The sequence below is a fragment of the Accipiter gentilis genome, chromosome 5 (assembly GCF_929443795.1).
Source record: "Accipiter gentilis chromosome 5, bAccGen1.1, whole genome shotgun sequence".
Classification (NCBI taxonomy): Eukaryota; Metazoa; Chordata; class Aves; order Accipitriformes; family Accipitridae; genus Astur; species Astur gentilis.
In genome coordinates, this window is record NC_064884.1 from 42,026,061 (window position 1) to 42,040,132 (window position 14,072).

General features: G+C 56.5%; 1 protein-coding gene across 1 annotated transcript; it reads left to right on the plus strand.

Moving 5' to 3' along the window:
- Positions 1–7,088: 7,088 nt before the first annotated feature.
- On the plus strand, positions 7,089–11,202 carry PRR29 (proline rich 29). The gene is made up of 6 exons (XM_049800750.1): positions 7,089–7,166; positions 7,635–7,761; positions 9,582–9,697; positions 10,617–10,792; positions 10,942–11,012; positions 11,171–11,202. Exons 1-6 carry the CDS (start codon positions 7,089–7,091, stop codon positions 11,200–11,202), a joined length of 600 nt encoding a protein of 199 aa, XP_049656707.1.
- The last annotated feature ends 2,870 nt before the right edge of the window (positions 11,203–14,072 follow it).

Consider the following 14,072-nt stretch of genomic DNA (forward strand, 5'->3'; position numbering starts at 1 on the left):
CACGCACGACCTGGGACTAGAGGAAGGTAGAGAGCTCGAAGGAGATGTCGTGATGCTGGAATTGTGCACACACACATGTACAAAGACATGCCCTGACACGTGTGTGCATGCCTGGACACACGCATGCACATGGGGTGGGGGCAGAGACGCTCCTTCAAGCCCTGCCTGCACAGGAGGCTCTGCCGGCCCCAGCATGGCAGGCAGCGCTGCCCATCCCCAGCTGCATCGTGCCTGCTCCCCTCCTGCCCCTCCTGGCTGGGACATGCCAGGCTCCCTTTCCAAAACACACTCCCTGCCCAGAAACACCCAGGATGGGCACTGGGTGTCTGGCAGGCATCACGCAGCTCTGCAAAATAACCTTAACTCTGCCCCAACCGAGGTTTTTGGTCTCAGCTGAGCTCATGATTTTGGTGGTTTTGGTGCTACCAGAACACTGGGTGCTGTGACCTCAGTACCAAACCAGAGCAGAGCAGAGGGGGTGCTGGTGGACCCTGGGAACAGGAACAACCCATGATAGACACACATCTGCCTGAGCACAAAACACGCAGCACAGCATCCGTCCCAGCCATGCCCAAGGACGGGACTGCCCTTGGGGCCAGCTACGGACCCCCCGACCCTCACTTGAGGTCTTCTTAAATATATATATATATATATATATAAAAATAAATAATTATATATAATTCTCCATGCCAGAAAGCCCCAGCCCCTTTAGCAAGTGGAATTTTGACCCAAACTTCACCATTTTAATGCTTTTAGTGACGAAGCAGAGAGGGCAGGAGGGGGTGAAGGAAGGAGGAGGAAACCCAGGAGCCCAGGGGAGGCTGCTGTGTTAATCTCTTGGGATTAAAGATCCAGCCTTGCACCCCTGGACCACCCAAAATCCTCCTCAACAACTCAGGTGTGTGTGGTGGTGAAAGGAGGGACTGAAAATGGCCCCAAAGGCCCTTGCTGAAGGGTAGAGGGCTGAGGGGGGGCTGCACTGCACTTTGGACCGGGATAGGAGGAGGGTGAACCATTTATGTTGCTAATTTTAGTAATCTTACGTCATTACCTTTTCTTAACAAGGCAGCAGATCACATTAGCTGCTCCTTCCAAAACTTCTCATAATGAGATACGAAGCCAACGAATGAACCAATGAACCGCTGCTGTTGGTCTGCCATTCAAAGACCTCAATAAGAATTGTTATGTAAATTAAATACCCCTAAAAGAGTGCAAACAAAAGAACTAGGTCCTTAATATTTAAAAGCACTTGTTTGACATTATTAGGAGTGACCGACTCTGCTCTCGGAGGCGCAGACCGGCAAAGGCTGAGCTTGTGGTTTTGTTGACACAAAAGGCTGCCGAGACCCGGCCAGACTCATTACCATCTAATAGTTTCCACTGAAATGCAAACACCCAATCTTAATCATTTAATTTTCCAACAGCATATAAACACGCAGTGGGAGGGTGCCTTATCAGACACTGCTAAAACCAAATAACACAATAACCAATGCAAATAACCCTGTGCCCGAGCCGGCTGCATCGCCCCATGGGCAGCTCCGGCTGCTGCTGGCCGAGGTGGGGGGCAGAGGAACAGGGTGATGGGGGGCGGGGTCCGGTTTGGGGGTGGCGGTGGCCCCGAGCTGCCCAACGTGTCCCCGCAAAGCCAGTTTATTTGGTGCCATCTGGTGGCAAATTGACTGGAGGGTCCCATCCCCAGCTGGTCACTGGAGGGGAGCAGCCCAGTTTCGGAGGTGGCCAGTCTGGTCCCCATGGTGGGAAGGGCCAGATGGGATTTGCAAAGCATTGCATCGCCGGAGGACGTGCATTGCTCTTCCCTTCTCCAGCAAGCACCCTGTCTGGGGGGGTGTGTGTGTGATGGGGAGCAGTGGGGACTCCCCTGGTGATGCCCAACCACCTCCGCCTTCCTGAGCTGGTCCTGCCCTTCCTCCAGTGAGGATGAGCTGGGACAGACGATGGTGGCTTGACCTTCTACCTGGCACTGGGTGACCTGCCCAGCCCTGCCAGTGTTAGGGCTGTTGCTCTCTTTTGCAGCAGCAAGTGGAAAATAAATGAGGTCAAACTCACTGTGTTGCAAATCGTGGCCAGCCTGGGACCCTCCAGCCCGCTCCAGGCTCCCCACCTGGACCAGCATAAGGGTACGCAATGGTGACAGCAATGGGGACAGTGGTGGCTGGCTGGAGGGGACGGGATGGGAGGATTTGCCTGGGGCACGTTGCTTTGGTGTGGCAGCACAGGCATGCGTGGCTGTGGGTGGCAGGGAACAGTGACCGTGGGGCTCCGTGCCTGTGCCGAAGCCCCGGGGAAGCTCCTCGGAGGCTGCCCTCCAGCCACGGGCGCTCCCATTAATCCAACGCCAGCGCTGGGATTACTACTGGTGCATGTCGGTAATTACAAACGACTCAGCCGTTTCCAAAGCAAATGAAGTCACACGCAGTAATCTTTTTGCAAGTGGCAAATGTTCATTTACCAAGGGCTGGATATTACTAATTGTGTTACCTCCATCCCACCTTACAGCAAAGAAGCAGGGTGTCCCCAGCCCTCGCCAGCAACTTCTTGCTTAATTTTAGGCTCTGTGCAAGGAAATGGTCTGCAAGGGGCAATTCAGATTAAGAGGAGACCACGGTGGCTGGATGATGGCTCGGGACCTCCTGGAAGGGCCAAGTGGTATTTTTTTTGTAATTAGCTTTCAAAATGAGATGCTTTCACCCACTCGCGCTCCTGGACCCACAGAGCATCCCTGAGAGGTGTGTGCCCGAGTGGCTGTGTGTGACAGTGTGATGCAGAGCACAGGGGACAGTGGCTGCCAAGCTGTCGCTCCATATCCGGGGTTTGTCTTCATGTGCAATGACAAACTGGTTTTTGGACTGGTTTTTTTATACCCCTTAGGAGCCAGCAGTGATTATGGGGGGGTGTATTGCCTCAGTCATGCTTACTTCATCTTCCATGAGTGTTAGGCAAGGTTGCTGCCGCCTGCCTGTGTTTCCTCATTTTGGGAATCTCTCTGACTCCAGTTTGTCTCCAGGGAAGGGGGATGGCACAAGGGATGTGCCGTCACCTCGCTGCCCTCCCCCAGTTATCAGAGGACAGCTCAGTGAGTCATCGGTGCCGGGCCATATCAGAGCACAGCTCATCCAGGCTTGATGCATCACTGTCCCGGTGTTCCCGGTCTGACAGCCAGCCATCACACTCCGGGTGCCCCAGCTCTGCTGTTAGGCTAATTTGCCAAAGCTTGTTGATGTTAAGCTTTTATTGCTTGCATTGCAAGCAGAGACCCGCGCGGAGAGAGCATCGTGTGCCTCTGAGGGGCTGGATCGCGTTGTGCCTGCTCCAGATGCCTGGGGCAGCATCACGCCCTGCTCCCAGCTTGTGCTGTGGCATCCGCTTGCACCTACGTGGTGCAGATGTTGGGTTCATGTCCAAGGTGGTGGCAGAGGGTGCCTGTCCCTCCTGGTCCCCAGGGGATTGACCCTGTTTTAGGACTGCTGCCTTGGTCTTGACCATGGCCCAAAGCAAAGCTTCTGGTGGAGCCTCTGCCTAACCAGAGGATGGGGCTTCGTTCCTGGCCTTGGGTTTGATTTTGGGTGAAGACTTAGGTGAGGATTTCCAGAACAAGAAATCACAGACTTACAGTAAGAAAGGGGCTCAAGAACTTCCAAAGTGAGGGCTGCTAGTAAAATTATCTGCTGAGCATCCTCAGGGTCTCCTGGTGCACATCTCAGTCTGGGGGTTGGGTTTGGCAAGGTGGCTCTTAATGGGGACAGCTGGGTCCATCCCCACCAGAACTTTACAATCCTCTGATCCCTCTTGAGCCCTGGTTTTCTATGATGCACATGTGAATGGCTTATGTGCCATTACCAAGCACGCCTAGACTGGGAGCATAAACTGGTCCTGGGCTGTCACCTCTCCCCAGTGTAGGTGAGTTGGCTGATGGGGGTCCTCACCCCACCTCCTGGGTGAGAAGAAATGATATCTCCAGCCGGAGGGTCATTTCTACTGGCAAAAGGTATCTGGGCATTGTCCTGGGAACTGCACAGACACAGCTGCCTTTCTCTGTCCCCATCCCACATACCCTGACACTTGCATTTCCCTGTGCCCAGACCGTGCTTTTCTGGCCAGCACTTATGATGCCACTCAGCATCCATCCATCACCTGGCAGTCGATCATCCCGCTCACCCACACAGCCACAAGTGCTTCTGCCCAAGGGGGCCTGGGCAGGGATTTTCCCCGCACTGATATCTGCAGCCCTAATTCAATGACGCTGTGCTTTAAAGAAGACTGAGAGCCAGGATGACATGTATGGGTGGGTGAGTGGTCCCCGTGTCTCCTGCTCCCTCTCTGTCACTGATGCTCAGACCTTCTCTCTGCATGACAGACGTGCTGGTGGACTTAAAAAGGGACATGCCACGGTGACCAGCTGCAGCCAAGTACAGCCCTGCCCACAGCTGAGCCCCTCAGATGCATCGGGTCACGCTGGACCCACACTTGGTTTGTGCTTGGTTTGGCTCAAGAAAACCTCCCTGGCTTTATGTGAACTCATGCTAAACACCCCCAAATTCCCTTCCTCTCCTCTCCTCTCCTCTCCTCTCCTCTCCTCTCCTCTCCTCTCCTCTCCTCTCCTCTCCTCTCCTCTCCTCTCCTCTCTCCTCTCCTCTCTCCTCTCCTCCACGCAGGAGGACAGCTAATAACACCCCCAAAGGGGCTCAGGCTGCCATGGGGGGGCCTGAGGATGTTCAGAGCAGGTCCCCTGCCACCCCTTGTTGTCCCACCACTGGCAGAAGATTTCCTTATGCTCCTTAGCCCTTTGCCCCAGCGCTTGAATCCTTCCTACAGATGAGAACAATATTAGCACCAGCAAGACTGATAGCCAGGCTCTGTTCAGAGCAAGGCAGGCTCTGCCAGAAGCAGGGGGTAATCAGCACAGTAATTAAATGTGCAAATAATGGGAATTTGGGAGTTATAACAAAAGGCAGAGAAATAATCTGGAGGGGCTTGGAGAAATTAGGAACACAGAGTAAAATCTAATCAAGCAGAAAATAGCCCGATTGGAGCCAACGGCTGGGGGCTAAGGCAGCTGGCCTCGGAGAGCTACTCCCCGGCATCTGGGGGTGTCTCCAGTGCTGTTTTGGGGCAGAACAAGAGGTTTTGGAGAGATCTGTTCCTGCTCGGTGCACAGGGCTGGCTGCAGGCTGGGTTCCTGGGAAAAGTTCCCAGATCTGCACTATTGGTGGACGGCAGATTTTAGATGTAATATTGATGGAAATAATCACCCAGAAGAGCAGCCTGGGGAAATGCAGCTGATGGAGGTGGAGGGAAGGTACCTGAGGCCAGTGGGAAGTTGGGCTGTTTTGGGGGAGAAAGTGTTTTTTCATTGCAATGGGTTTGCTGGGGCTTAAATATTTTGTGCAGACGTACTGTTCCCAGCCACAGTATTTCCTTGAGATGAGCTCGGACACACAAAGCTCTCTGGCCAGGGGGAGATAAACAGAAAACATGAGCTGGTTTTGGTCTGCTGGACACAAATCCCCTTGTGAGCATCCTGGGAGGGACTCGCGGTAGGGGAGAGCAGCAGGCTGGAGCCAGGCTCTGGTGCAATCGATTCGTGCTCATGCTAAGCCTTGCCTGGGTTTCCATGGGAGGAATGTCGTGGCCGGTCATTGCATCCCTGGGGAAGTGGTCCATGAGGCCGGGAGCCAGATCCAGGGCACCCAGCACTGTGCCACAGGCATCCTTGGGGACCAGACCTCAGGTGGCACCAGCAGAGCTGAGCAACGTCCCCGGCCACTGTGCCTTGGATGTGCACGGGGGAAAGTTGTCTCTGAAGACCTGCAAGAGGACATCCCATGGGGTGGAAGAACCTTCTCCCTCCACCAACGGAGACCCCAGACCTGTGGTGCACAGGCAGGGATGCCTCCATCGGACAGCAGGCACTGCAAAGCCGTGTAGATCCAATCCCAGCCTGACATCCAAAGCTATCCCAGACTCTCACCCAGACCTGTCTCCCAACGCTCCCTGCAAAAGCACCTCGCCAGGTTTGCTCTGGCATCCCGGAGGCTCCCCCAGGCACAGGTGACATGGCTCAGCCCCGCAGGGACACACTGCAGCTGCCTTGGCCCCTGCAGCTGCTCTCCGCCAGCGCTTGAAAGGACCTTTCAATAAGTCCCAATCAAAGAGGCGGCGTTGTGAGGAACGAGCTGCTCTGATGGGAAAGTGCGTCCTGCCAGCTCTCGCCCCATCCTTGTTTTCTCATTTCCCGAGGAGGTGACTTGGCAGCAGGCTTGAAGATAGCACAAGGGAACAGCCCTTAAACTGCAGATCTTGTTGCTACAGGGTGTTGCGGCTGCTGAAAGTTCACCTGGGCTCAGCAAGGTGTATACAGCAGAGAAAAGGCTGTTAAAGACAGGATCACCTCTAGCTTGGGATGTCCCAGAGCCCCAGATTGCCAAAGCCTGGGAGAAGGTAGCAGGGAACTCTCATGGCATCTTTTTCTTCTTGTCCCCCAGCTGAGCAACCTTTGTTCTGTCCTGGGGTGGCTGCGTTAGGGCTCAGTATCCCCAAATATCTCCCAGCTCACAAATGCAGCCCCAGAGACTGGGAAACGCACCGAGAGCGTGAGCCATGGGGCAGGAGCAGACCCTTATCCCACTGGCTGCGACGGATGGAACATGCGGAGACCACAGGGTACCGGGACCTGGGATTTTAGGAAAGCTCCCAAACTCACAAGCTGTGAGATGCTGCCAGTGGGGCTGAGCAGCCCCAGCACTGGGACTAGATCTCCCCTGCAACTTGGACCAGTAGCAGGGCTTGGATAAACCTGCAGCCCCCTTCTCCCATCTTGCTTCCTTGCAGGGAAAATCATCCTGCAGGCTCAGAAATACCATCGGGGGCACAGGCCATCCCTGCCCCACAGCCTTTTGCAGTGTGTGGGGATTATCCTGGGGATATACTGCAGGGAAAACCAGCCCAGGGCTGCTCCTCCGTCGGCCAAACCTCCAGGGAGGGTTTGTTTAGCCCCAGCAGCTATAGCAACAAGCCCTGCTGCCTGCTGCAGCTCTGCTCGCCCCATCGCCCACGTGTCTGCCCAAGCCATGGAGGTGGGGGCAACAAGGGACCCCCATGGGGTCTGGGGAGGCACCTCAGCAGGGACCTATGTCATCCCACACGGGGTAAGCCCTGGAGAGCAGTTCTGTCTCTGGATTTATGGGACAGTTAGGGGTGACAAGGGTAGGGTGGGGAAAATGGGATGGGGCTGGAGGAGAGAGGGGCTGGAGTCGGGTTTTTGGGTGGGTGCTGGGGTCTGGGGCAGCGAAGCTGTTCTTTGCAAAATGCCTCCCTGCAGACCCTGGGGTCCTGGGAAGGCCAATTCTGTGTAGGGACATGTCCCCAGGTGTGGGGACTTGCCAGGCATGCAATTCATCCAGGCTTGCAGGCTGCACCCCCAGAAAGATAGGTGTCAGTGCAAGCCACCCCCCCGCTCCGAGGCTCTCCTCCCTGCTCCCCCCGGGGCCAGCATTGCTCTCCTCCCTGCCACCAGCTCCTGTCCCCTCTTGTCCCCAGCTGCCACACTAACAGGGCACTAAATTAAACCAAGAGTGAGAGATGCCCAGGATTTTCCTTCCCCTCCTGCCTTTCAGATCCGACCCGAGCGATCTCCCCATGGAGCCGTCCCGGTGCCCCAGCAGCCAGTGATGATTCTGCAGCAGCTTCCCGGGACCGTGGCTGCCCTGGCCCCCGCCACCGGACCCCCGCACGTCCGGGAAGGTGCGTGATGGTAGATGTCCTAGAGATCAGAGTTAAAACCAGCTTAACTTAATCCTCTTCTTTTTTCTCAGACTTTTCAGGATGAGGGGCAGGCAGGGGGGCTGTGCCCACCCTCTGCAGCCTTGCAGGGCCGGCCACACCACGCTTTGATGGCTGCTTTGCCCCATGGGATGTGATTTTTGATGGTTTTTACCAGCCTTGAATTCTGGACTGGCTTTGGCCACACCAGGATGCTCTCAGGGAATGGTTTTGGGCTGTTTTTTGAAATCCACTTTTTTTTTACAAAACCTCATTTCACGTGGGCATAGGGAGCATCACCAGGGAAAGCCAGGGTGATACAGGCTCCTTAGCCACGCTAGGTGGGACAGGGGCCAGCCCCCATGGGACGTGCAGGCAGGAGCTAAGACCATCTGTCTATAGGGGCTTCACCCAACTTTGTGCAACCCAGGATCCAGCAATTTGGACTGGGGGAACAGACAGCAGAGACAGGGGGGCTTGTGGTCCCTGGACATGCCATGGGCGAAGCTGTGCAGCATTGTGGGGAGGGGGCAAGGTTGAGCTGTCTTTAAAAATACATGGAGGAAAGGGAACGCTGAAAATTGGTGTGGAAAGAAAACGGAGAGACCCCAGCCCGGCCCCTCGCAGCGCTGCAGTGGGGGCTGGCTGCCTTTCCAGTGGGACGGGTGGGATCCATTAAGAGCTGCCAGCCCTTCGCACGCTTTCTCCTCCCGGTTCAATGCCTGGCTGCTGGCCCGCTCCCTCCTTGCGGCTCCGGCTCCGGCCACCTCCCGGGTTGTGCTGTAATGCTCCTCACTGGAGTGCCAGCTGCCGCCTGGGTGCCCTGGGACCCCATCCCTGCAGCTGTAAAAGCATTTTGGGATCTGGCACATGGGGCATGGGGATGCCCAAACCCTTTTTTACCCAGGCTTCAGCTAAGAGGGGCTCACAGGTCTCATGCACAACACCAGCAAGATCTCAGAGGCAGCCCCTCCGACAGGTTTACAGGCCTTTTGGAGGGGAATTTCACGCCTGCTGCAAATGGGCATGTTTTAACGGGGATGCAGAGCCAGACGCTATGCTTCCTCTGCAGCCAGATTGCCCTCAGCAGCCGCCCCATGGCTTGGGCATCCAGCCAAGGGGACTGGGACACTAACCTGCACGTGCACGGCCGCTCTGGGTCCCAGCTCCTCGTGCGGAGCAAGGCAGGGGCTAGGGAGACACCGAGCATCCCCAGCCTGCTCCTCTCCTGGACCCAGCTCCATAGGTGCTTGCTCCTGGGCATGGAGATGGGATCAGCTCCCATGGTCCAGCCCCAGCTCCTGCCTCCTTAAGGGGGTTTCTGAGCTCCCCCCGTGCATGACGTGGTGCAAAGCAGAGCTGACCCTGGCATGGTCCCCATGCGGTGTCACCCCGAGGACACCAGCTTTGCCGTCTGGTGCCAAGGCAGAGGCTTGCCAAGCCGCTGAGTGCTGCCAGGACTGGAGCAATTCTCCTCCAAATGGGTGGAAAGTCTGATGCCTCCAGCACCACTAATCACCTTTTGTGAGCAGCCTTCAGCAAGCCAGACCAGATGTTTAATCACATTGCAAAGAAGAAAAGGCTGAAATATGGCTATTTTAAAGCTTTATCCAAGCAAAATAATTTTTAAATGCCACATGGGCCTTCCAAATTGGGGTGGGGGGAGTCTGGCTTAGCTCCCACTGCTTGGGCACAGGGACAAGCCTCGGTGCCGCCCCATTCCAGGCACTCATCCCATGGCCACATTTCTCATGCCCTTGGTCTGATCTCTCTCTGACGCAGAGCCCCTTACTCTCTGGCAGATTTATTCGAGTTGATGATGATTCAAAACTCCCAAATGCACCAGGTGGTGATGAACAGCCTGGCTGTATCGGCACTGACGTCCTTTGGGTTCGGGCCATCCCCAGCTGCTGCCCAGGTAAGGGTCAGGGATGCTGGGTGGGCAAAGGGACTATAGGACCAAAGAGGACCAAAAGGACCAAAGAAGTGGACAAAGGGACCTTTCCAGAGCCGCTCAGGAGAGTGGAATGACCATGTCCTGATTTGGCACAGCGTAGAACCCCTCCAGGCACAGCACAGAAGCTGTGTGGTCTCAGCCCGGCTCAATCCAGGCTCTGCAGCCCCTTGGGGTTTTGGGGCTCTTTGTGCTGGTTTGACCCTCAGCTCTGCCAGCACAGATCACATCCAGGCTGCTCAGAGGCAACTCAGCCCAGCTGGGAAGAGCCAGGATCCTCCCTGTGTGCTGCGGCGCAGGCAGGGTGCTGCGGCACAGCGCTGGGCTGCGGCGGCTGAGCAGCGAGGCTGAGCACTATTCATTAGGCAGGATGGCTCTGCAAGGGCTTTCATTTAAAAGTCCATCTCGAACCAAAATCATATTAAACATTTCATCTCCGTGGGGGGAAACAAATGCTGCTTTCTCGGCGGGGGCAAAAACTGGGCTGCAGGCAGCTGCCTTGCTCGCTGCCAGCTGGCATCTCTAGGCATGCACCCTCCCATGCTGCCCGCCCAGCGCCCACCAGTTCACCATGCTAGCCAAGACTGGACCCTGCCTGTCGCATCTCAGTGGCCAGATCAAACGTGCTCTTCCCAAGTACCATTTTGAGGTCCCAGCCGTGGGGCTGCCTAGAAGCCAGGTCCCCACGCTGGCCGGCCACGGGGCTTTGTGTGGGATCGAGCCCACAAAGCCAGACCCTGGGAAAGCCAAACCATGCCGGCAGCATCGCAGCCAAGCGTGGCTCCATGGGAAATCTCTCGCTGGTGCTTTGGGGAGCAGTGCCCTAGGGAGACGGCTGCTGAAAGGGTCCTGGCACAGCCCTGCCTTTTGTTCCTCCCTGCAGGCGATGGCGGTGCCTTTGCAGACCGGAGAGGAAGAGGAGGCTGTGGTTTTCCACCATCACTACATCCCCTACCCTGGTCCTACTCCTGTCCTGGCGTGGCCGGTCCCGGCACAGGATCAGGGACCGGCAGCGGTGCGGTACCTGGGCACTGGCTCATTAGCTGAGGACAGGGAGCTGTGAGTAACAAGGGTGCTGCTTTGTGCCACTCGGCACAGGGCTGCATGCGTGTCCCTGTGGCCTCTGGTGCAACAGGACTTCCAGTCCAAGCTGGGACACAAGGGGCAATGCCAGGCTGGAACTTACTCCTGTCCTTGTTCCTCTCCAGCAGCGCAGTGCCCCCCCCTCCACCACCCAGCGCCACGGGGACTGTGGGACCCAACGTCCCGCCGGCATCGGGTAAAGACACGTTCTCCCCATGTCCTTCAACAGGGACATCTCACCCTCAAGTGTCCGGGCAGCCCCTGGTGAAAGGCTGAGCCCTCCTTGCTCCCTCCATCCATTGGATCCTGGGGGTGGCCCTTGCACATCCTCCAGGTCCCCTTTTCTCTCCGCAGAGTACTACGATGTGGTGGAGGAGAGGCTGTAAGCTCAACTGCTTCTCAACATGGTTTCTCCTGCATGTCCCAGCACTCAATCCCAGAAGATCCTGCAGGTGCTGAGCATGGCTGCTCCATGATACCCATAGTTTCGGGGTGGCTCACAGAGTGCATTTTGCTGGGCACATTCGCTTCCTCCCCGCGAGTCACCCCAATGCAGGGGCTGTCACAAAACCTGTCACCAAACCCCAGGTGACAGGGTGACCCCAAACAGGGACAGGCTTTATCTCCATGCTCTGCAGAGGGCTCATGCCCAGCAGGTTAGGTGTGACATCCCAGTCCTGGCTGGACAAAATGTCTCTGCCAAGCCACAAGGACTGTGCAGCACTGGCTGTGCTGTGTCCCGATGGGTGGAGGGGAGTGTAATGCCAGCCCAGGTGGTCCTGGTCTTCATTAGTCCCTTCAGATCTCAATGCAGCACATTGCCTGTAATTAATTTGCTTTGTTAAGAAAGCACCCTGCTGTCACTAATTAAGCATCTGTAATTACCCAGATTGCTGGCTTCCTGCCTGAGTGCAGGGCTCCCTCCAAGCTGGGGGGTGGGTGGGGGGAGTGTGAGCCTCTTGCACCTGGGGGGTTGCGGTTGGGTGCGGGTTCGGGTGCTAGGACAATATGGGAAGCAGAGTGGGATGCTCCTGGCTGAGCACAGCATTAGGAAAGCTGGATCTGCAGCTTGGTCCTGGTAGGGATGTGATCAGGGCAGCAGCCTGATAAAGGGGATGCAGCATGGGTGAGCGTGGGGTTCCCTATGGCTCAGCGTCCCCTGTGCTCACCAGGAAAAAAGGGGCAGATGCATTTTGGGTGCTGGAAGCTGTCCCCTGCCTCTGCTGCCTCCCCAACCCCACTTAGGGGCGACAGCCCTGCTCTGACCCCAGTGGGGTTACAGGCCAGTTGTCGGGAGGTTTTCCCTTAAGAGCAGAGCTCCTAGCAGGAAACTTCAGGGCCGGTGGTCATCTGGAGCTCAGAGCATGCAGAAAGATGGTGCCCAGGCAGTCGCAGCTTAAATTCCTTCCTTCTGCCCCCACTGGGCTTGAGGACTGCCCTGTCTCTCTTCTAGGGTCCCTACAGAAAGGAGGGCTCATCCTCCCCGAGCCTGGCACAGGCAGATCTTCCCCTGCAGCAAAGCTCAGCCTGGCTCCTGCTGAAACTGGAGAAGAAGCTCCCCAACGTGGAGCAAAAGTGCCATGTCGAGTTGTGGCAGGAAGGCTCATCTCCTTCAGCTGGGAGCACCCTGAGAGGCTGTGAGACTGGCTGGGCAGAGCAGCAAGAGCAGAAGTGAAGGAGACCATCCAAAAGCTGAGCTGTCTGATGGGAGACCAGGCTGGTGCACAAAGGTTTCCACATCCATATAGACAGAAAGGGAAGAAGGAAGAGAGGAGTCACCTCGGGACAGGGTGGACAGGAAGGGTGGGCTCAAGATATGGCCCAATCTTAGCTTGAATATGTGAATAATGGGAGGATGAAGCAACGGGGATTGCAACATGCGTGGTGGAAGCAACCCTTGGAGCCCTCTCTGGGTCACGCTGGTTGAACCAGGGCACCCTTCAGCTGGCAGCATGGAGAGCATCACACAGCCAGGAGCCCAAAGGCATCTGCTCGCACCCACATCAGCAGGGACAGAGAGAAGTTGTGGATGGAAAGAGCAGCCCTGGGCACGGAGGGGAATAGAGCAGGGGAGATGCAGAGTGGTTTTGCTGAAGGTAGGCTGTGCCAGATGAGCGGCAGGGCTGCTGGGTTTGACCCAGGTGATGTGATGCCTCTCCCCAGCATGGTATAATGGGACTGTTCGCACCAGAGCCCTGCTGGGGTTGTTATGGGAAGGCGTGAGCAGAGCCCTCTGCTCTCAGGCTCATGCCCCAAGGGTCAGAGATGAACTGATGGGTCTGGGCAGCAGCATGCAGATGTCCCTGGCAGGGCTTGGGACATGGAACAGCCAGGCTGGGAGATGCTGCTGGTGGCTGAGGCCAGGCCAGAGTTATCTCTGCAATGACAAGCGCTTGCTTTTTAAAAGCAAGACCAGAGTTTCTGCAGGGCAACCTAGAGTTGGCCTGGATCCTACGTGCCCGGTGTGAAAGCAACAGAGCGGAAGGAGAGGCTAATTACAGCCCTGTGTGTGTGCTAATGGCACCTATGTAAACATCTAACGCAATGCAGCCACTGGCTGCCAACTGGGGCGAGGGCTGGCATCTCCTTCAGCCCAGGACGGAAGCAGGGCGGGTTGCAGGGCTCAGATCCCTGTGACATTGCTTGGACCGTGGTGATGGATGCTGTGCCTTGGGAGGGGAAGGGCAGAGAGTCCCCTGCAGCCCAAATTCAGGTGGGATCAGGGAGACAGGGAGCACTGGCACCACATGCCTGCTGCAGACCCAGGCAGGGAGATATTTTCCAATAATCTAACACTCTCCAGGGTGAGGTTTGGGGATTAGCCGTGATGCCAACAGGGATCTGTGACAAGCCTTGCCAGGGTGATGGGCACAGACCAGAACCAGCTCCTGCTGCCCCTACCAGCTGAGATCCCCCTTTCCAAGGGTTGGGGTCCCTGTGGCCAGGAGAGGTCCCCAGAGCATGGACACTTTTTGATGGGCAACAGATCTGATTGCAACAAGTCGGAAGCACTGCAACGGCTTTTAACAGCCCAGGAAGGCACTTATCAGCAGCGGCACCTTGGGTGATACAGGGCCCCTGGCATTGACTCACCACCACTCTCCACCCTTGGTGGGATAGCCTTCCTCCCATCTGAACCAGTCCATCCTCAAGCCTTTGTACAGGGTGAGATACAGACAGCACCTTCCCCCGGACCAGCCCTGAACGCCCACTCGCTGCTCTGCTGATACACCTGATTCACTTGCCACGTTCCTCA

What these genes read in the sequence shown, in the direction of transcription:
- PRR29 (XM_049800750.1), top strand. Translation starts at nt 7,089, where the DNA reads ATGGAGGTGGGGGCAACAAGGGACCCCCATGGGGTCTGGGGAGGCACC. An exon ending in CCTATGTCATCCCACACGGG is followed by an intron (nt 7,167 to 7,634) that starts GTAAGCCCTGGA and finishes CCTGCCTTTCAG; the next exon opens with ATCCGACCCGAGCGATCTCC. An exon ending in CATCCCCAGCTGCTGCCCAG is followed by an intron (nt 9,698 to 10,616) that starts GTAAGGGTCAGG and finishes TCCTCCCTGCAG; the next exon opens with GCGATGGCGGTGCCTTTGCA.